This window comes from Zea mays, chromosome 10 (assembly GCF_902167145.1).
Source record: "Zea mays cultivar B73 chromosome 10, Zm-B73-REFERENCE-NAM-5.0, whole genome shotgun sequence".
NCBI classification, from domain to species: domain Eukaryota; kingdom Viridiplantae; phylum Streptophyta; class Magnoliopsida; order Poales; family Poaceae; genus Zea; species Zea mays.
In genome coordinates this window covers 18153576-18176331 of record NC_050105.1, presented here as the reverse complement: position 1 = coordinate 18176331, position 22756 = coordinate 18153576, and the positions used below count along the sequence as shown (strand labels likewise).

The window sequence follows — 22756 nt, the reverse complement described above, 5'->3', positions numbered from 1 at the left end:
AAACAGCACTCATGTCGTGCCTTGTGTACTACGCAATTCACAGATCCAGAAAAGGGTGCGCAAGAAAGACACGACTCAATTTAATAAATCCAAGATATGCTCCATTGTTGCTTTTAAAATCAGCTTTCGAGAGTGAGATTCTCATCGACTGTTGTCACGTTTGTGTTTCTATGTTATCCATTTTGAAGGATCAGAAAAGGAGTATGCTAATAGTTCCTACAACACACATGATATTGTGATAGGATCAGCTTGGTTGGACTACCTGAACTGCTAAACCTGATCAGCTTGGATGTTTGAGCTCCTAATCCACAATCTTGATCCTTTTCGCTATTCATATATATACTAGATCAGTAGTTTATATTTTCTGCTCATATAATATGAGGAAATTGCTTTCTTTTTACTTTATTCTGCTTACATTATAGAACAGGGAAATGTGGAGTGTTGTTTACAAGTTCACCTTTGTCGTAATTTGACTGCTTATGTACGACAACAAATAGTCATGTTCCAAAATCATGCATTTCTGGTCATGATATGTGTTTTTCCAAATCTATCTGACTCCATTCAAGATTTTTTGAGTGCTTTGGTGTTTATTGTTTCATACTCTTTTTATCTAGCTCATTATGAGACTTCCCTTTGTGGGTTGTCATGATAAATGTTTTTCTTTATATCTGAGCTCATTCAAGATTTTTTTAGTGCTTTAGTGTTTTCTATTTTCTTAACAAGATGTGTGATTTTACCTATCTATTTAGTCATTTGTACAACGGGCGTAGTCTGATTTGTTCTGCATTAGTACATTGTTCCCAAGCACACAATAAGGTGTACTTAGACAAATCTAGCAAGCAAGGTATCACCATTTACCAATTAGACTCAAAATAGTAAACAAAGAGAATAAAAATTGGGGATTTAGGACTGTGCGGGAGTCATCTTTTGAGGGACACGGAGAGAAGATTTACTGGACAAATATGAGTAAATTGGGGAAAATTAGGTGTTTCTCAGTCTATATTTTTTATTGCGCCTAATATTTAGTTATATACCTTCAACACGTTTCATCAGGATTGGAATTAGATATATTGCGGCGATGTGTGATAGATCATCGGCGAGGCAAGATACTCGGTGGAGGACATTTCAGGAGCTGTTTATGTTAGTTGGTCCAACAACATCGCTCGGACCAGAGAAAAAATGTATGTGTTTTTATGGACGCCCTTTCAGGTTTATGCATGCCTAATTCATATGAGAATGTTGGGGCATTACACTTGTGATGTAAACAATCTGTGACTTTTGTTTGGTTTTCAGGTAATCAACCAATTATAGTATGTGGTCCTGGAGTTCATAGTTTTGCTACTTTTCTGGCGCGACGATGTGGCAGAGGCGATGACAGGGCCTAGAACGGATTGGTCGTCCTGCCCTGTGTCGGAAGTTATGTGAATTTTCTGCCTCCTAGCGCTAGACAGATGATTTTCTTCATTTTGCCAACTCCTTGCCATTGCTTTCTACTGTTGTTTGTTTATTTTAGTGCAGCAACGGAGCCTATGAAGAAGCCCTATTTTCTGCTGCTGTTTGCCAACTCCAAGCAGATCGCCCACTAAAGAAGCCCACCCTCCTCGCTATAGAAGGTATGTGTTTAGCATATATGAAATGTTGTTCTGTTGTCTGTGTCTGCACCGCATAGCAAGTTCAGAAGGTTTAATTTTCATTTTTAGTGTTGGTATGGACTATTGGCATGAGGTACATGGGACAGAGAATTAGCAACTCATCAACACAAGTTGTCATCCTTTTGGCTCCCCTCTTAAGCAGCAAGATAGCAGTAGCTCGTTTATCTGATGAAGCTGTGATGCTCTAGCCCACTCTAAATTCCTTTTTTCTTTTATCTACTTCTCCAGAACCGTGAAATTTTGTTTCATTGCCATAGTGGAAATTGCAGCTGCAATGCGTGAGGGATGGCTGTCGGGTGTGTTTCCCTGCCTATATATGCCTTGAGATATTTCCATGAGGAGGCAATCAATCCCTGACATCATGCCTCATCATTGGGTAAGAATAGTACTTGTTTTCTTATATTTATCTTTCATACTCTAGAACTGTTGAGCTCAGGTATGAGTACTCCTTTTTTGGACAGGAGAGAGGATACTACTCTACAACTTTCACATTTAGGAAGCATAAAAGAAAACAAGCAGAGATCGATTATATGCGTATCTAATCATTATGTAGTTGATAATAACCTGCCTTTGAGTGATGATTTGTGATGTAATAACCTCCCATTTTTATAAATAACAACCAATAAGTGTTTACTTCCCTTCCATTTTTTAGATATGTGTGGTGCACACATATTAATAATATATAGATATAGTTGCAGACCCTTTTGTCCAGTTGAGCATCAAAAACTATAATGCTTGGCCTCGATTTAACCTAGCTTCTTGAATTTGAGGGCAATGATCCAACCATTTTAACTTCATTTATTTGAATATATTATCCTTTTGTTGATTTCTTTAATGCAAGTTAGTTCTAAGTTTTATTCTTTAAATTTAGTGAAGAATTGGAGCGAAGAGGTTTCACTAATATGCTTGTCTCTCTGTTTCACAGATCTTACTAGCCAATTTCAACTATTCTACTATGTGTTTGCTTTTAATATAACAGTGAAAATTGACAGGAGAACAAAGGATCAAGTTTGAACAAGTTAGACATTAAAAATACTATTTTCTTTAATAAGCACATAAGGTAAGGCTAAAAATGATGCCCATAAATTGATTCTATCCACATATTTGAGAAGCCTGTCTTGCCTGCATACCTTGTAGGTTCTATATGTCAACATATAGAATGCTCTGTTTCAATGGTTTAACTTGCATGGCTTTATAAGACTTGTAAATGACATGTTCCAATAGTTGTGTTTTATGCATCTTTCCTCTTAATTTAAAGTATTCAACATTTGGTTCAGGATTGCTGTGATTTTAATAGTGGAATTTGTTGTACGTAATGACAGGCTCTTTGTATTGTGGAGGAGGCTAATATGATGTATGAAGCGCCTACTACCTGGACATATGCTGCTTCTGCCACAATGATGTATTTGCATTCTACCAAATCAAATTGTAACCTACTTAATCTATAGTGTTAACTCTTTTATATGTATTAGCTTTTTTGTGCTGCTTTCAAACTAATTTCTATGCTACAACAAAAGGTTACCACATCCATCATTTATTCATCATTTAGAAATGAGGGGCATTACAAGGTCGGGTCCCTGTTGCCCGCTGTGGAGTCGATTCCCGCGTGCTGCTTCTACTACCCCGGGTATGCTACGATGTTGCCGCCCTCTGGCTGATGTAGCGTGAACAAGGTGACTGTGATTGTTGTTTTGATGCCCGTAACAAGCTAATTCTGATTTTGGCTCTATCATTGTACTGACCGCTCACCTGATAAACTGAGAGTTATGAGTATGGTTTCAGGTCAGGTTATGTACCTATGTTCCACTCTTTCATCATATCATATTTTCTTTAGATAGAAAGGTTTACGTGCAATGGAATCCATATTTCCATATTGCAAAGTACTTAGTTTATTTTGGGTGCTATTGGTAGTTTTTATTTGTTTTTCTTTTTCTTTCCTTCTTTGGCTATTTTTTGTGTTATTTTTCTGCTATATTAATAAATGTGTACTCGCTTGTGCCATTTGTTTGAGAAATTACAATGGAACTACAAGTATATATCTCTGCCAATTTTGTCTCCTTTGCTTTTCATCTATGCATACAAGGTTCGCTAGATGTATGGGAGAAGATTAAATCACAAGGAATACTAAAATAGTGACAATTGATGGTTTTCATTACATAGGACATGTGAAATACTATTATAAGAACATCTGCGTATAAATAATTATCTTTTAGATTTTTTGTCTTGTTAGCATGACCTCTCTCAAACATTGTCTCTGCAGAGGACTACAATGTTGATTATAAATTATGTGTTGTTTTTCTTACTGTAATCATTGTAGGCTAACATTTTAACGAATAATTTATATTCCGTTGCAACGCACGGGCACTCACCTAGTGAATTTTAAATGCTTCAACATCAAATCACACGCTCGTGTCGGGCCACGACCGACCGGCCCGTTTGGACATTGGACATGTGAAGTTCTGGGCGTTGCCTGAAAGGGGCTGAAGTTTGTAATTGAAAAGATTTCTCGTCGTTGTCAGACGAAGCCTAGATGGGTGGATGCTGACCGTGCCGACCCTCCCACGCGCGTGCCGCCTGCTTCGTCTCTTCACTCGTCTCGAAGCTAGGGTTTTGCCCGCCGCCACCATCCTAGTTTCCTTCTCGTCATCGTTCTCATCTTCCCCAGCCGCCGCCCCGCCTCAGATGGATCCGTCGCCGGCGTGGCCGTCCCGGCGGATCCGCCAGGAGTTCTTAACCTTCTTCGAGTCCAAGGCACATACGAGGTGGCCGTCGAGTCCCGTGGTCCCCGTCGACGACCCCACGCTGCTGTTCGCCAACGCTGGAATGAACCAGTTCAAGCCGGTCTTCCTCGGCACAGCGGCGCCGGACTCGCCGCTCGGCCGCCTGCACCGTGCCTGTAACACCCAAAAGTGCATCCGCGCCGGCGGGAAGCACAACGACCTCGACGACGTGGGGAATGACACCTACCACCATACCTTCTTCGAGATGCTTGGGAACTGGTCTTTCGGGGACTATTTCAAGGAGGAGGCCATCAGATGGGCCTGGGAGCTTCTCACCCAGGTACTCCTTTGCCGCCCAATTCTAATTGATGGTTGATTGCTTCGAGGCTAGTGTGTTGGATTTCCATGAGATTGTTCGAGGCTGCAGATTTAGGAGGGAGCTGCTTATGGTAATGGAAGTTGAGTCCATTGCACGAAACATGGGTTTTGGTCGTATTCCAGGGTTTTTGATTTGTGTGATCTGGTATTCCAGTGGTCAGAGGCACTTTTCTGGACTCCTATATAATTATATGAATATAAGAAATATGACAAGATGGACTTTTTTGTTATCCATTTAACGATTTGGAAGTTTCTGTGATAAATGAATTGGTTGTTTAGAGTTGAAATTCCCACAAATTCGTAAGAACTATTTCTTTGCTGGTTCTGAGATTAGCTACCTATGTTTTTAAATTCGAAAGGAAATATGCTCTTTTTCTGCCTGCATGTAATGGTTTCAGTGATGGTGTTTCTGAGCTGATTGTGATGATCAAATTGCACTTTGAAAGTTTGAATGGTTACATCCATGGTTATTAAAGCGATACACAGTTGAAGCGCTCATGAGTACCTTTTGGCTTCAAAACGTTTATGCGAGCTTTAAAATGTCTTACTAGAAATATGAAGCGTGCTAGCGCGCACTTCCTATTAACCAATTCACCAATTTGAAGATTGGTAAACAAAGGTAATAGGAGCCGAAGTCAATCCCTTCTCCTCCCCGAGGGGACGTTATCGGTCGCTTCGTTCCCTTGTTTACTGAACTCTAAACAACATGGACAAAATATCAATATAACATAAGTTCACATAATAATATCAAGGGAAATACCAACTACAGATGCATTGGCATCACTATTGCTTGCCATTTCACTCTGCAAGTGCAAAGAATAGAGTAAATCAGACAATCTGGGTTCTGGCAGACTAACAGTGGACGAGCTGGGAACAGGGGAGGTGGATGAGAGCACTGCAGGGGAGGCGGGCAGGCGGGCAGGCGGAATAGCAGATGAGAGCAGCCGAGCAGGGGGAGGCGGGCACTGGCAGGCAGAGGAGGCACACAGGGGGAGGCGGGGGAGCCAAGCATGGAGGCGGGGGAGCCAAGCATGGAGGCGGTTGAGAGCAGCACTGCAGGGGAGGCACCGAGGCGGACGAGCTCGTCGAGTTGCGAGCAGGCGGGAGGTGGCAGATGAGGGCTTATTGGCAGTGATGGATGCCCTTCGCTGTGTCGCAGGAGCGGACGAAGGGCAGGGGAGGCGCCGATGGCACTGCGGTGAATGACAGACGCAGGGGTGCTGAGGCATCAGGCGGATGACGCCTCATCGGCTCGTTTTAGGGTGCATGATGATTCTCTCGTGGGCTGGGCTGGAGCTGGACCTCCCTAAAGCGCTAAAGCGTGGCTTTTCACGGCTCATAGCGTTTAAACGCCTAAAACTAGCGCTTTAGTGTCTAAAACGAGCGCTTTACGCTTTTTCGTGAAATGTTGGAGCGCTTCGCTTCATGCACTTAGCTGCGTTTTGGTGCTTAAGCGACTTTTTAATAACCATGATTACAGCCTATTATAAATGGTTAATTACAATTTACAAGAGTACTATGGTCTCCTTGAAATAGTATAAGCCTTTGGTAGCAAATAAACTGGAATTTAGTTGATGGCGGATTTGTATATGTACTCCCTCGGTTCCAATTTTATAGGCCATTTTGAGTTTTCTAGAGACAACTTTTACTACATATGTAGCCATGGCATTTATCTAGGCGAATAGCTAAAGCTATGTACCTAGAAAACCAAAATGACCTATAATTTGGGACAGAGGGCAGTACAGATCACCAACTGGTTTATGAAAATAATATCTTCCGCCTTTTTGTGACCTACTGATTGCTATGTCATGTATTCACAGGTATATAAATTGCCCACCGATAGAATTTATGCCACATACTTTGGTGGTGATGTGAAATCTGGTCTTGGTGCTGATGATGAATCGAAGGACATTTGGTTGAAATATCTACCGAAAGAAAAGGTTCTGCCTTTTGGCTGCAAGGTATAGTGCATGTGTTTATTGGTCAAAGCTATCGGCATTGTAGCCTTGTAGGCCTACCTCTTTTTATGCTCTTCCCTGATGCTACTGTCGGGTTTCATCTCTAGCTTAGCCCAACGTGCTTGGGACAAAAAAGATTTTGTTGTTACTAGTCTTAACATGCCTTTTTATTTTCTACTTGATTCATAACAAACAATTGAAATGCATTGCTTGAGCAGGACAACTTTTGGGAGATGGGTGACACTGGTCCTTGTGGACCATGTACTGAAATTCATTTTGACCGTATTGGCAACCGTGATGCTGCGTCCTTGGTTAACAATGATGATCCAACTTGTATTGAGATATGGAACCTTGTATTCATTCAGGTCAATATGTTATTCTTTTTTTTTTTAACTTTTCTTCAAGTAGTTATTAATCCTAAGTGCATCATTTCATACTTTCTTGTTAATTCTTTCTATGTACTGATGTAATGATTTCATTTTCAGTTCAATAGGGAGGCAGATGGCACATTGAGACCTTTGCCAGCAAAACATGTGGACACTGGGCTGGGCTTTGAGCGTTTAACTTCTATTCTTCAGAATAAAATGAGCAATTATGATACAGATATATTCATGCCAATATTTGATGCCATCCACCAAGTATGTTTGCCATCTGCATGCATCATACTTCAAGTTACTTTATTTATGTTTATGCACAGGAGTGCATCTATATATCAGATTCTATGGATATGCATTGATAATTTTGTACGAACATGTAAATGCAGTTGGCTGGCGATGGAATTCAGCCATACTCTGGTAAATTAGGTTCTGATGATATTGGCAAAGTTGATATGGCTTACAGAGTAGTAGCTGACCACATAAGAACCCTTTCTTTCGCTATTGCTGATGGTTCTCAACCTGGTGTGTGAACTCATTCTTAAACACTTTCCCTGTTTCAATTATGCTTCTAGGGCTTTGTTATCTATTGCAGAACGGTATTCTCCCCCCTAAATGAGTTTTTCTGTAGGTAATGAGGGAAGAGAGTATGTTCTGAGGCGCATACTTAGGCGAGCTGTTCACTTTGGTCATCAGAAATTGAAGGCAAAGCAAAGTTTTTTTAGCTCGTAAGAAACAAGCAGTTGATTGGTGTAATATGCTATGCCTTTATCTAGAACAATATGTTTGCATAACTCTATTTGAGCACGGAATGCTACAAATATATGTTTACGAGGGATGAATGTTGCCATATGGTATGATGGCAAGGATAAGTTTTGTGCTCATTATTCAATTGGTAAAGTTACTATCTTTATTGTGAAGTAAGTCACTCAAGTGAAAGTAAAATTTTGAATGTTTGTGCACAAAAGTTTTCTGCCTTGTGATACTTTTACTCTTGATTCATAGTATGCAATTTTTGCTAGTGTTAGTTTTACTTGTGACAGTTTTACTCTCTTGACACAGCCGGAGGGCCTCTAGCGTAATGGTTAAGGCTTCCGAGTAGCACCGCCCGCTCTCGGATCGATATCCTGCGCGACCCTCCGGCTGGGTCGTTGCAGAGTGGGCAGTTGATCGGCCCGTTAGTGATGGGGGCAAAGTAGACTTGATCATCGGCCACCCGACCCGACCAACCTGACCCGACCCGCCCGAAAAAACCCGGCCCGACTCGATCCGACCAATGCAATGGGCAGGTCCGGGCCATAATTTTTGACCCGTAATAATTCACGGGCCGGATACGGGCCGTGATTTTTGACCCAAAACCCGACCCAACCCGAAAAAACCCGACCCAACCCGACACGTCAAACAGGGAGGCACGAGCCTACCCGACACTAGACACAGGTTGGGTATGGGCCGTGATAAATGGCCCACGACCCGACCTTGACGCTACCCGAACCCAACCCGACCCGATGTTTGAACAGGTCTTTGGCCAGGGTTCGGGGGTTTTCTTGGCCAGGACCATGTTCTGGTCTCTTCTTAATATAATAATGGGAGAGCGGTCTTTCCCTCCCCGGCTGAGTTTTTATTAATGTTACTAAACTTGGGAATGGATCTGTCTCAACTAAAATATCCAATCAGCAGCTTTGCTTTGGTATTTTTAATATGCATATCCCTTAGAGTGCCGACGTGATTTACTATTGAAATTATAATATTCTTGAACAGGCTTGTAAATGTTTTTGTCCAACTGATGGGTGATGTATTTCCCGAGTTAAAAGACAACGAAAAGAAGATCAAATGTATTATTAGAGATGAAGAAGAAAGCTTTGAGAACACTCTAGCAAAGGTAATATTAGTTTCCTAGTTTTTTTTCCTGACTATAACATCTGTTTATTATTTCACTAGAGCATGAATCTTCTATTTCACTAGAAGCATGGATCTTCTATTGTAGGTTTTGTTTTTTGGTATTGTTTGCCTCTGTTACCAGTTTATCACTAGTGCTTTTGGTGTATTTTTCAGGGTTATGAAAAATTTAAGAAAGCTGCAGACGCTGTTAAGGATAATGGTGGAACTATACTTAGTGGACAGGCAAGTGATTTTGTTTTTTGAATTTCAATGTGTATTTGTTTTTATTTTCATTTGAAGATAAAAATGCTTTGTTTTCTGAGGTAGGTGGGTAGGGCATCTCTATTCTGGTGTAATGTTTGCACTTTGCAGGGTTCTTGCTTGTGCTTTTACAACCTGTACTTGTTGCCCATTCAGTCTGCTGTAGCAACAGTGGCCACTGAATAGCCCAAGGCATCTAAATTGGTTATAGTGGCACCATATTTAGTGCCTGATTGTTTCAGCTGTTGATTGTGATAAGCAGCTTCTAGATGGTTGAATTGCTAGATGTTACAGTGTGGGGGTCTGTACTATAATTTGGTATTGCAATCTGGGTGCTTGATTGATTCTAGGGCTGTGAATAGGGGTGGTAATGGATTGCGATCCAAATGATTCTTCACAAAATGGTAGGGCCCTAAATAAATTTTAGTTCAAAAATGAATAGAAATAGAGCCCGATCCTAATCTGATCCGATCCTTATATCTTATAGTGTAAAATTTAGAGCCTATTGTCACCCCTAGCTGTGAAACTAGCAATTTTAGGCTCAAAGCCTCAAACAGACGGTCCCTTAAGTATCACAGCTTGTGCTGTATGATCCCATGGGTATCAATGCAGCTTGTGCTAGTATTCTTAATTAATTTTTATCTGTTAATACTTGAAAGTATCACAGGAGTTCCTTCTCATTGAGTCAGATGCAAATGTTTCTAGAACTGTCATGCATAGATCTTTTTCCATGGATGAGAATCCAGTCTTATTTGTTAAAACCGCACATTTAAAACCCTACCTGAACTATTTAAGGGTGTGATTTTCAGGGTGAATTCATTAGCCTGGCCTGAAAACCCAACTATCCCAACCCAAATCTGTGACTTGTGGGTGCATGTCCATGCTGTTTGGTGCAAGGCAGCATGTGATGTGAGTGATAGCCATGTTGTATGAGTTGGATGTGTTGAAGGGTGCGTCCATGCTGTTTGGTGCAAAGCATCTTGTAGTGGGAGTGATAGCCATGTCGTATGAGTTGGATGTGTCGAGGGGTGCAGGTCTTGCCTTGGCCCAATTGATGGTGTTTGGTGTGGTTACCCCTTAGTTTGAACCTTTTTATTTCTTCTTTGGAATTTGGCTAGGTCATCATAGGTTTCTTCTGTTCATTAATAATAGTGGAATTTTAACCGTGACTAGTTATTTTTACAATTTAACAACATTGCATAATTAGCATCAGTAAAAGCCTATCAATCCAGAGTACAACACAAAAGATTTAGGTACTCATTCATCTAGATTACAACATAATTAGCATATTTGATTGGATTTATGGATCCAGTAGACCTGTTGGGCCAAGCTTGGGCGCTTGCACCATTTGGACCAGGCACATGATTGTTAGGCAACCGAAAACTGTTGTGCTGCATGAGTGGACCTGGCTAGTGGTTAGACATTCCTCCCTATGAAATGGTTTCTGAGTTTGGGGTGCCTTCACTTTTTGATGTACTTAAATAGTTCATTTATTCTTTCAGGATGCATTTATTCTTTGGGACACTTATGGTTATCCAATTGATTTGACTGAGGTTAGTTTTACATTTGTTATTTATCTTTTAGCCAGCTAATTTGCTGGAACATTTTTACGTTTACCATGCATTATTATGATTTCTTTGTGTAGGTCATGGCAATCGACTATGGGCTAACTGTTGATAAGAAGGGGTTTAATGCTTCTATGGAAGAAGCGAGGCAAAAAGCTAGAAATGCTCGTAACAAGGTTATTTTTACGTTTCTGCTAAGTGTAGAAGCTAATCCTGAGTCTATTGTGGTGCCATTTGTTATCCCATTATTCTTGCTGTTTGTGTTTCTATATTTGCTGATAACATTTTCCAATATCTATATGTTACTGGTATTGAAATCTGTTATGTTTGTTCTTTGTTTTTTATCTTTGAATTTCATGGTAACTGTTTTCACCCCTTCAATTTTTATTATATATGTTTCTTTTTGCAGTCTGGAGGGAACTCTATTGCTATGGATGCGAATGCTACAGCGCAGTTGCGCAAACTGGGGCTTGCCAGCACGGACGATAGCCCAAAGTTTCTGTGGCCCAAGGTTAGTTATGTAAGAAAACGAAAACACGGCACTAGGTTTTAGCTGTTCGCCCTGACCGAGGGGGCTGAGTATATATAGGGCCGAATACCACCATCAGGATTACAACATGACAGGCCGTCCAACTCGGGTACAACTACCTAACTGACTCCAATTCGAACTCTGCTGTCTCTGGGACAGATTAAACCTAATTCTATCCTATCTTTAATCGAAGTCAGTTAAGGTCTTCCTCTGTTATAGAACAACTGTGTGGACCCTTGCTCTGATATGGCCGTAACCTGATATACAATCACATTAAGTTCTAACAAGTTAGACTTTTTGTTATCTTACAACTTATACTTAGGTCCTGTTTGAATCCCAGTTGGTTAGGTGGTCTGAGTAGCACTTCTTACTTTCTCAGGTCTTGAGTTTGAATTCCAGTGGGAGCGAATTTCAGGCCGAGGTTAAAAAATGTCACTCGCTGGTTCCCTTAGTTGTGTGCACATGAGATGGACTGACCTAGGGGGATCCTCGTGTAGGGGCCGGGAGGGCTCAAAGAACAAGTAAAGATCTGGCTTATAGGGGGTAGACCCTCATGTTGCACGGGGGACCAGCTTTCGTGACCTTTCACGGTTGGGGCTCCAATTGAGATTGTTCTTAATATAATACCATGGGGGTGGTCTTTCCCCTAACGGCTGAGTTTTTTTATACTTAGGTCCTGTTTGTATCCTAGGGAATTCTAGAATCCAGATTCTAGAATCCAGATTTTGAATAATAAAATCTCTACCTGTATGAGTCCTTGGTTTTTAGTTATGGATTCTAGATATTTCAAAGAGTTTTTCTCCAAAATACCCCTCTACATTGTGTTCAATTAGCGGAGTGGTTAAAAAAGGAAAACATAAGAACGCATGAAGTGCCTAGGTCCACGTTAAGTGCATCTCATCTTCATCACTGTGCCTGTTGATTGCCGCTTGCCCGCACCACCTCTGGTCTGTGCTAGGTTTGCTTTTTGTCCTCCAAATATCCCCTGCAGCATCCAATCACTCCTGCATCTTGATCCACAATGTACGCCCCTTCCCAGGCCTCTCCATTGATCAGCCATCACCACCACCAGCTCAAGTCCCCGTTTGTCCGCTCTCCCTGGCGTGAGGAAGCCGTATAGTACATTGTGGATGTTGTCGCCAATGTCGTAATGTGAAGCGGTGGTCCCATATCTGTAGAGAGGAAGGACGACAGAGGAAGTGTGCGTACCAGCGAGTAAATCTGAACTGCACCATTCTTGATCTCACCCATGTAGGCGGTGCTGTGCCACTCCCTCACCCACTGGGGCATTCACTTTCCTGTTTGTGTCTTGCCGCCAACGGCGCCGCCCCGCATGGCCACAAATACAGCCGCTCCGGTGACCAATCAGATACACGTCTCCGATCGCCCGGGGATCCAACATGCGTGCTTGTCATGCCATTGTAGCCGTCGCGTACACTGCTCCGTGCTGCATCCAAAGTAGGCTCGAGGCCGCTCGTTCATGCTTCTCAACTTCGCCGCAGCACCAACCACTAGAGCCAAGTTGCCTACTAGTGGTGGCGCTTGTGGCTGGGGCGGGCGGAGGCTGCAAGAGCAGCCACATAGGTGAGAATGACACAGGATGTCAGTCGACAGGGGAAGATAAGGGTAAGGGAAAGCGTGAGTTTTCGCATGTACTACCGTGTGTTATCTGGGTTGATACATAGATTTCTAGAATCTGGCATAGGATTTCTAGAATCCTACCCATAATCTGCCCCGTTTGAGTGCTTGTAGATTTTTTTTATCTGGATCCTCAGAATCCCAATGGATTCAGACAAGCCCTTATTAGTTATATTCAACTTCTGTTGCTTCCCACACTTTCGATATTTGTAATCAACCATTAGGGTTATGCCAATGTTTACTGTGTTTTCTTGATCTTACCATTAATATTTTCTAGGAACATGAAAGCGTGGTGAAGGCTATCTATACTGGCTCAGAATACATTACTACAGCTACTGGTGATGGGGACTTTGGTCTTGTGCTGGAAAGTACAAGTTTCTATGCTGAACAAGGAGGCCAGGTACACCTTGTCTATATCAATTCAATAGTGATATGAAATCTGGCACCAAGTGTTCTTAAATTCACTCCATCAAGCATTAGTTTTGTTTAGTGTTTAGAAATATCAGCCTCTTCTGGCTGGCAACTTATCTTAATTTTGAGGCAGTTCTTGGATAGTTACTGCTGGTATATTCGATCCAAATGTGCTGTTCTAGGACTTGTTTCAATTTGCTTAACTACTGTCATGTTAAAACATTTCTGTTTACAACAACAGCAACAACAAAGCATTTTTGTCCCAAGCACGTTGGGTAGGCTAGAGATGAAACCCCATATGAAAACCTCAGAGCTCAACCCCAAAGAAAAGAAAAGGGAGACAAAGGCAAAGGAGAACCGAAAAACGACGAAACGGGGAAACACATAAAAAGAGATAAAACCCACAAGAACCAGCAAGATCTAAAGGGGCACAAGAAAAGGTCAAACGATTAAGGAGGAAAAGCGAAACTACAAATCAGGGTTCTGGCACGTGAATTGCACACTTCCACCCCTTCCTATCCACGGCGAGCTCTTTATCAATATTCCACTCCTTCAGGTCCCTCTTCACAGCCTCTGTCCACGTCAAGGTTGGTCGACCTCTACCTCTCTTCACATTCTCGGGACGCCTAATTATTCTGATATGCACTGGTGCCTCTTCAGGTCTTCGTTGGATATGTCCAAACCATCTCAAACGATGTTGCATAAGCTTCTCCTCAATTGGCGCCACTCCTACTCTCTCGTATATCATCATTCCGGACTCGATCTCTCCTTGTGTGGCCACATATCCAGCGCAACATACGCATCTCTGCCACACTTAGTTGTTGGACATGTCATCTTTTAGTGGGCCAACATTCTGCTCCATACAACATAGCCGGCCAGATTGCTGTCCTGTAGAATTTGCCTTTTAGTTTGTGTGGCATGGCACCTGGGGGTCGCATAAGACACCCGTAACTTGCTGCCACTTCAACCATCCAGCTTTAATTCTATGGCTGACATCCTCATCGATGTCTCCCTCCTTCTGAAGCATTGATCCTAAGTAATGGAAAGTGTCTTTCTTGGGTACCACTTGCCCATCAAGACTAACACCGCCATCCTCATACCCCATGGCACTGAAATCACACTTCATATACTCTGTTTTAGACCTACTAAGCCTAAAACCTTTTGCTTCCAGTGTCTGCCTCCACAATTTCAACTTTTGCGAAACACCACTCCTACTCTCCTCAATAAGTACCACATCATCGGATAAAACCATACACCACGATATATCTCCTTGTATGTCCCTTGTGACCTCATCTATCACCAAAGCGAAAAGATAAGGGCTCAAAGCCGACCCTTGATGTAGTCCTATGTTAATTGGAAAGTCATCGGTGTCTCCATCACTTGTTCGGACACTTGTCACAACATTAGTGTACATATCTTTAATAAGATTAATGTACTTTGTTGATACTTTGTGTTTTTCCAAGGCTCACCACATTACACTCCTAGGTACTTTGTCATAAGCCTTCTCCAAGTCTATGAAGACCATATGCAGGTCTTCCTTTTGTTCTCTGAATCTCTCCATAAGTTGTCTTAGTAAGAAAATGGCCTCCATAGTTGATCTCCCAGGCATGAAACCAAACTGATTTTGGGTCACACTCGTCATCTTCCGCAGGCGGTGTTCAATGATTCTCTCCCATAGCTTCATTGTATGGCTCATGAGCTTAATTCCACGGTAATTAGTACAACTTTGAACATCTCCTTTGTTCTTGAAGATTGGTACTAACGTACTCCGCCGCCACTCGTCGGGCATTCTGTTTGTCCGAAAGATGGTGTTGAAAAGCTTAGTCAGCCATACTATCGCTATGTCTCCAAGGCATCTCCATACCTCGATAGGGATACCATCAGGGCCCATCGTCTTTCCTACCTTCATCCTTTTTAGCGCCTCCTTAACTTCATATTCTTGTATCCTTCGTACAAAACCCCTGTTGTTGTCATCGAATGGTTCGTCCAATTTTATTTTAGAACTCTCATTCCCTCAATTGAACAATTTGTTGAAGTACTCCTTCCATATGTTCTTGATCTATTCATTCTTCACTAATAGTTGGTTTGCTTCATCCTTGATGCATTTGACTTGGTTGACATCCCTTGTCTTCCTTTCACGAATCTTGGCCATCCTATAGATATCCTTTTCTCCCTGCTTTGTGTCCAACCGTTGATAAAGGTCGTCATAGGCTTGACCCCGGGCTCTACTAACCGCTCGCTTTGCAGACTTCTTCGCTATCCTGTACTTCTCTATGTTGTCTGCACACTTGTCATGATGTAAGCGTTTGTAGCAATATTTCTTCTCCTTGATAGCCTTTTGGACATCTTCGTTCCACCACCAAGTGTCTTTAACTTCCCTTCTGTTTCCTTGACTCAACCCAAACTCTTCTGAAGCTATCTTTCGGATGCATGTCACCATCTTCCTCCACATGATGTTTGCGTCTCCCTCTTCTGCCCAAGGGCCCTCCTCGATAACTCTCTCCTTGAAAGTTTGGGCCACATCCCCTTTAAGCTTCCACCACTTTGTTCTAGTGACCTTGTTATGTTTATTCCGTTGTAAACAAATCTTAAAACGGAAGTCAGCTACGACAAGCTTATGTTGGGTTACCACACACTCTCCAGGTATAACCTTGCAATCTAAGCAGGCATGCCTGTCCTCTTTTCTCAAGAGGATGAAATCAATCTGGCTAGTGTGTTGGCCACTACTGAAGGTCACCAGGTGGGATTTCCTCTTCCTAAAGAAAGTGTTTGCTATAAACATGTCATAGGCTAGGGCAAAGTTCAGGATTTCCTCTCCTTGATTCCTAGTCCCAAAGCCTAAGCCTTCATGCACACCCTCAAAACTGGTGCTAGATGTACCCACATGGCCATTGAGATCTCCTCCTATGAAGAGCTTCTCGCCAACTGGCACACTACTAACCATGTCCTCCAGGCCTTCCCAGAACTCCCTCTTTGAGTTCTCATTAAGGCCTACTTGAGGAGCATACGCGCTGATAACATCGAGAACCAAGTCCCCAATGACCAGTTTGACTAGGATGATTCTATCTCCTAGCCTCTTAACATCTACTACCCCATCTTTAAGGCTCTTGTCGATCAAGACGCCTACTCCATTCTTGTTTGCTGCAGTCCCCGTGTACCACAACTTGAAGCCTATACCTTCCACTTCCTTTGCCTTCTGTCCTTTCCACTTGGTCTCTTGAACGCATAAAATATTTACCCGTCTCCTCACCGCAACGTCGACTATTTCTCGTAACTTACCTGTTAAGGACCCTACGTTCCAACTACCTACACAGACCCTAGTTGGCTCGACTAGCTTCCTTACCCTTCGCACCCGCCGAGGAAGATGCAAAGACCCTTGCTCATTTTCCACTACACCCGGGCGCCGATGTAGCGCACCACTAAGGATGCGACGACCCGATCCTTGCCACCTCCATGCGTCTTCACTGGCATGAGCCGCCAGGCAGATCGGACGCGCAATGTTGAGGTCGAGCGTGTACAGTCTGCCTGGACCCCGGCAGATCCTGGCGAGCAGGCGATTGTTTCTAACTTTATTTTTTATCTGTATCATTTAACCATTTGAAGCACAAAGTTTGTACTGTCCCTCCTGATCTCGAGACTAGAATTGTAGCGTGGGAACATTGATTTATCACTCTAATGGTTCTCAACGTTACTTCTAATATTGTAACTTGAAACATCGTATATAATTGTTGGAAACAATCCTGTGTGTCTAGGTGTATGCTAGCGCCAAGGTTCATAGCATTTACTTCAGCTAAATTTCAACATGGAGTAATAGGAGTAATAGGCTGATTATTTGGGTAATATTCTGCATTAGTTAGGAGGCTATCACAGCCACAATTGTAGCTCACAGCTGCCTATATATGAGTGAAAAATAGAAAATGGTAAGTCATCTTCTAGCTACCAAACCCACTGTATTTGTGTGTGCGCGTGTGTTAGACTTCCCTAGTATCCTGTTGTGGGCTATCTGCCTCAGTAATTTCTATAGCCTGATGTCATTATATCACAGCAATAATATACTGCAGTTTACATTAAAAGGTATCTGCTTATTCAAATGTCATCACTGAGATATACGTTTGCTAAATCTTTTGGATTAACATGGATTTTCTGGCATCAAGATATTTGACACTGGGAGCATTGAGGGGTCATTTGGAACTTTCAATGTGAACAACGTCCAAGTGTTTGCTGGCTATGTTCTACATATTGGCTCATTTACAAAAGGTTCGAAGGTTTTGTCTCTTGGAGATAGTGTGATATGCAAGGTGATACCTTTTGCTAGCTACATTTTTTGCACTGAATTAGTTAATATGTAATTGAGTGTATTTCAATATGGCAAACCCATTGGTAGGTTGATTACAACCGGCGCACACTGATTGCTCCAAATCATACGTGTACCCACATGTTGAACTTTGCTCTAAGGGTATGTTTCTACCTTGTCCAAAATTTATACAGTTGCCCTCTTTCTCTCCTGATGATTCTGCCATTGCATTTATAGGAAGTACTTGGTGATCATGTTGACCAGAAGGGTTCAATTGTTCTACCAGAGAAGCTAAGATTTGATTTCTCTCATGGTATTGTGGCTCCTTTATATTCCACTGACTGAATTTTATGAGCCCCTATACTTAGCTGTTAATTCAAATATAACAGGAAAACCTGTCCAGCCTGAAGATCTGAGGAAAATCGAGTTCATAGTGAACCAGCAAATAAAGGACGAGCTGGGTGTGTATGCACTTGAAATAAAACTAGAGGATGCGAAGCGCATAAATGGTCTTCGTGCTGTGTTTGGTGAAGTAAGTTTTCTTGATCATGAAATGTTGATATTTCTTGTTTGGCTAGTTAATAATGGGGATCACATTGATTTTTGTAGATCTACCCTGATCCAGTAAGAGTTGTATCAGTTGGTCGCAAAGTTGAAGATCTGCTTGCAGATCCTGATAGCAAAGAGTGGCTATCCATATCGACTGAACTATGTGGAGGTTTCTTTTCAGCTCTCTGCTATGCATTTCTATATTTCATGATTATTATATCTAAATTTTGTGTATATATATATCAGGTACACATATCACAAACACAAGAGATGCTAAAGCATTTGCACTCTTATCTGAGGAGGGTATTGCAAAAGGAGTTAGGAGGATAACAGCCGTGACTGCTGGATGTGCCACCCAGGCTATGGAGTTGGCGTCATCTATCGATTCTGATATCAATAAAGCATCTCAGTTGGAGGGAGCTTTGTTGGAAAAGGTATTAAGCTTTTATCATTTTTAGGGATTGTCTCTCCTAGAGTTGCAGTGTTGGCATAACATGATCAATTGAGTGCTACAATAATGAACCAATGCTTAATCTTTTTCATGGGAGCATAAGAAACAACATTAATAAAAAGCTGTTCTGATGCCTGTCTTACATTAGTAATATTTTATTCTTTAATAACCACTAGCGAACACATGACTGTATGTTGTAATGGGATGTACAATTTGTTGCGCATTCTTTGTGCCAATGAAAATGAGCAAGCTATTTTTATCGCATTTGATTGGGCTTGACCCAACTTTATAAATCAAATAGTCCCTTAGTCCAGAAAAAAGATGCAATTATAGCACAGTACCAAGTTAAAAGATCTTAAACTTTACTAACTGTATTTAAAAAACATCAATATTTATGATATCAACTAAGTATCATCAGATTTGTCACGGGATATATTTTCATAGTAATACTTATTTGGCATTAGGAACATTAATTTTTTTTATCTATATATATTTGGTCAAACTTTAGGCAATTCAACCAAGAATACACCTAGAATTGCAGTCTTTTTGGGACGGAGGAAGTAGATTCCATGACCTTTGATTAATGTTAGTGCTATAAAGTATTAATCCCATATTATAGATAATTGATAGGAGATTGACTCAACTTTAATATTTAGATATTGTGTCCACCTGTTGTGACTTGTGAGTTTAAGGTGGAGGGTGAACCACATACGTGCCACGACGCGAATGGGCTTTGTCAGAGAGGCCATAACATGAGTAGTGCAGCACAGACAAAGGTTTTGCAGCTCCAAACTTAATGCGAGAAAGGCGAGAGTGATGGACGACTTCCAGAGATGGATGAAGTGAGACGGAAGAAAGAACTTTTTGCTCTTTAATACTATGTATAGATGTAGATATAGGTAACATGACACTCTTGTCCAAAGAGATGTGAGGGATTACTGACTGAGGGACGGAAGAGGAGTGAGAAAGATGGTTTCTAGAAACTAAGCGGCAGAAGATACTTCCGCTCTTTAATAAGAGGTATATAACTATATATAGATATAGGCTAGATGTTTTGATGCAATTAGAATGACTATAATGCACGAATGGTATTGAATTGTCGAACCACATTTGCATTTAATGTGTTTACTGTAGATCTAGTCAACAACATTGGGCAGGTTGAAGGACTGCATCCGTACATAAATCCTGTGGTTGTCTTTTTCTGCTGAGATATATATCATTTCTAATATCAATGTCCCTTTATCAGAAAATTGCTTCCATCAAGAGTGGGCTGGATGCAGCTGCTATCCCTGCTGCGAGAAAAGCTGATTTGAGAGGCAAGGTTTCAAAGTTAGAGGTCTGTAAATGTTTCTATTTCGGATGCCATAGATATTCTAATGTTTAAGAAAGAAGAATCACCTACAACATTTATGTTCTCTTTTTAATAAAAAGTTACCAAGTAATCTACTCCCTCCATTCCAAATTGTAAACTGTTTTGATTTTTCTACACATACCTTGTGATTGGTATGGTGCGCACATCCGTCCAGACTGCGCGTGCATTGACCAAGAAGCAGCCGCTGTTTGATTAACTGCGTAGAGCCAGGCTGAGGCTGCACCCGCAGACGCAGCATAGGCCAAAAACATACCCCTTTGCTGCATGCGCGCATACACTCGGGCGTTCCGTTTCTGGTGGGCCACGCTCGCCAGAGCCAGGCGCTGCTCGTCCGCCTATCCAATCAGCCGGATAGTGTATATTTAGGTGCATAGCTTTTCCTATGTTTGTAGCCAAAGCAACCTACAATTCATAATGGAGGGAGTAATAGTTTAGTTTTAGGATGATTATTATAACTGTTGCACGTCACAGGACGAACTTAGGAAGGCAAAGAAGAAAATGGGGGAGCAAAATATACAAAAGGCTGTGAAGTCCGCAATGGATGCTGCAGAAGCTGCTCTTTCAGGAAATAAACCGTTTTGTGTTACTCATGTGGATGTGGGTCTTGATACCACGGCTGTCCGTGAGGCGGTTATCAAAGTCATGGACCAGAAGGTACTTACATCTTTCATTTTCATCTTACTGTTAAAATAATGTTAGTCAGTAAATTGCTATAGTACATGGCATGTTGTAGTAGAACTGTTTTTATTCCATCTCAAGTCTTAGATAGCCTGGTGAACTTTTGGATGTCTTGGCCCAGGGTTTGCCTATAATGTTATTCAGCACCGATGAGGCATCAAACAAAGCCGTTATCTATGCTGGTGTGCCTCCCAATGCTCCTAGCGGCTTCAAGGTGTTGGACTGGCTAACACCTTCAATTGCGCCACTCAAGGGAAGAGGCGGTGGCGGCAAGAACGGCGTCGCCCAGGGCCAGGTGAGTGAGCAATCCATTCCTAGGTATTCTACGGTCTTGGATGCAAGTCATCAAGTAAGAGATGCCCAAATTCAATTCTGCTATGCCTTCACTGCAGGGGAGTGACGCTTCTCAGCTCAAGGAAGCAATGGCACTTGCGAACAGCATTGCTTCAATGAAGCTCTGCTGATTGGTGGTAGTAACTGGTGCACTGCCCATGGAACTCATGCGTGGCTGCTGCTGGATTACTCTTTGATTTTAGCTTTCTATTTACCCATTATACTTAAACAGAAGTTCAATGGTGCTTGCAGTTTCATTTATACTTACCATACAATTGGAAGCACAGGACATGTAACAGTATAAAGCTTGTTGTGTGCCCGATTGAACGAAAGGTTCTATGCATATACGATTGGGAGTCACTTTGTAGGCGTTTAGGAGTCGAATCATTTCCTTCCCTGCTAAGGCTATTTTCAGATCCTCTATCCAATTCCCTATCTTACTCTATTTTAAATTTCACTCTGTAAATAGTGTTATTTATTATTTATAGTGTCCTCTATCTTACCATATCTACTATAGACAGTCTAACTGTGGCTAGGAGAGAGCTGGAACATCATGAAGCCTATTTTTTTGTTTCTTCAAATGTGCCACTCATATTTTGCAAAATTAGATGCCACTCCATGGCACCTAACTGAATCTACTATCTATATTTTTTTTGTTATAGTCCCGTTGTCTCCTGGAGGGTGAAAACCCACAAAGTGTTCTCCCAAGTCCTATACTCCTTTTATAGCTTCAAAGAGGGTTCCTAGGAGCGCTATGGGAGAGGAGACAAGTCTTATCCCCTGTTTGATGGAGGTGCTGTTCGAGTCGTAGTTATTGAAACAACGATAAGTATGGTGAAAAATGCATGGTAATTCTCCTCGTATGGCATAAAACAAATTTGACATCGGTCCTGTAGCCATCCCGTCGTCAGCATCCCTCGTGGAGGAGTTGGTGGCGCCATTTGGTTGATGTTATCTAGGCAAAGGCCAGGCTCGGGCAAGACCAAGGTTCCTCCTGAGGCCTTGGTTGAGCCTGCCTCGGGGCATGCAGTGGTACAGGGAGGGGTTAGCATAGTTGTCGGAGTGGCCACCTACGGAATTCACGGGGAGTTGTTGCCGGGGCAGTTGGCCGAAGCCGAGCTTGGGCGAAGCGGAGTTTTCTTCGAGGTTAAGGCCGACTTTGGGCGAGGTGGAGTTCCCTCCCGAGGTGAGACCATGCCATCCAGAGTTGTTTGAGCACAGTAGTCGGCGTGGGGGAGCAGTGGCCATTATTCTCGGGGTGCGTCATCGTAGTTGGTGAAAGTGGATGGGACCGCAGTCCCATCGCTCTGTGTTTGACTGCGGCATCACGTGGGGTAGGTATTCGCATTAAATGCGCATGTCTCCACGGTTTTCGTGACCTTTGACTGAGGCTGGGCACGGGGCTGTCCTCCTGTCCGAGATGGGCTTGGACGAGGTGGAAACCGCTATTTGGTGAAGAGGGGACATCGGGTAAGCCGAGGATTTCCCTGAGTGCTACCTTCACCCGAGGTTAGGCTCGGGCGAGGCGGAGTTTTGAGCGACCATCTAGCGGGGTCTCGGGCGAATCGTGATTGATCCTTTCTTGACCTTGGGGAACGTGTCTTATGATTTTCTCGATAGTTAGGTGTTTAAACGTATTTAGGGGCATAATCTGGGTACCCCTAATTATGATACCCGACAGTAGCCCCTGAGCCTCCAAGGAAGTGTTGGTACTT

At 42.3% G+C, this 22756-nt stretch overlaps 1 protein-coding gene across 1 annotated transcript; it reads left to right on the top strand.

Annotated features, from left to right (window-relative positions):
* The first annotated feature begins 4061 nt into the window (after window positions 1-4061).
* Window positions 4062-21538, top strand: LOC103640907 (alanine--tRNA ligase). The gene is made up of 22 exons (XM_008664354.2): window positions 4062-4712; window positions 6571-6711; window positions 6927-7073; window positions 7194-7346; window positions 7472-7607; window positions 7714-7810; window positions 8841-8961; window positions 9135-9203; window positions 10724-10774; window positions 10867-10962; window positions 11196-11297; window positions 13231-13353; window positions 17519-17662; window positions 17749-17820; window positions 17896-17971; window positions 18048-18190; window positions 18268-18376; window positions 18454-18641; window positions 19905-19994; window positions 20502-20684; window positions 20830-21003; window positions 21101-21538. The coding sequence occupies exons 1-22, from the start codon at window positions 4191-4193 to the stop codon at window positions 21170-21172; spliced, it is 3009 nt and encodes a 1002-aa protein (XP_008662576.1). The 5' UTR covers window positions 4062-4190; the 3' UTR covers window positions 21173-21538.
* The last annotated feature ends 1218 nt before the right edge of the window (window positions 21539-22756 follow it).

What these genes read in the sequence shown, in the direction of transcription:
- LOC103640907 (XM_008664354.2), top strand. Translation starts at nt 4,191, where the DNA reads ATGCTGACCGTGCCGACCCTCCCACGCGCGTGCCGCCTGCTTCGTCTC. An exon ending in GGAACCTTGTATTCATTCAG is followed by an intron (nt 7,074 to 7,193) that starts GTCAATATGTTA and finishes TTTCATTTTCAG; the next exon opens with TTCAATAGGGAGGCAGATGG. An exon ending in GCAAGGTTTCAAAGTTAGAG is followed by an intron (nt 19,995 to 20,501) that starts GTCTGTAAATGT and finishes TGCACGTCACAG; the next exon opens with GACGAACTTAGGAAGGCAAA.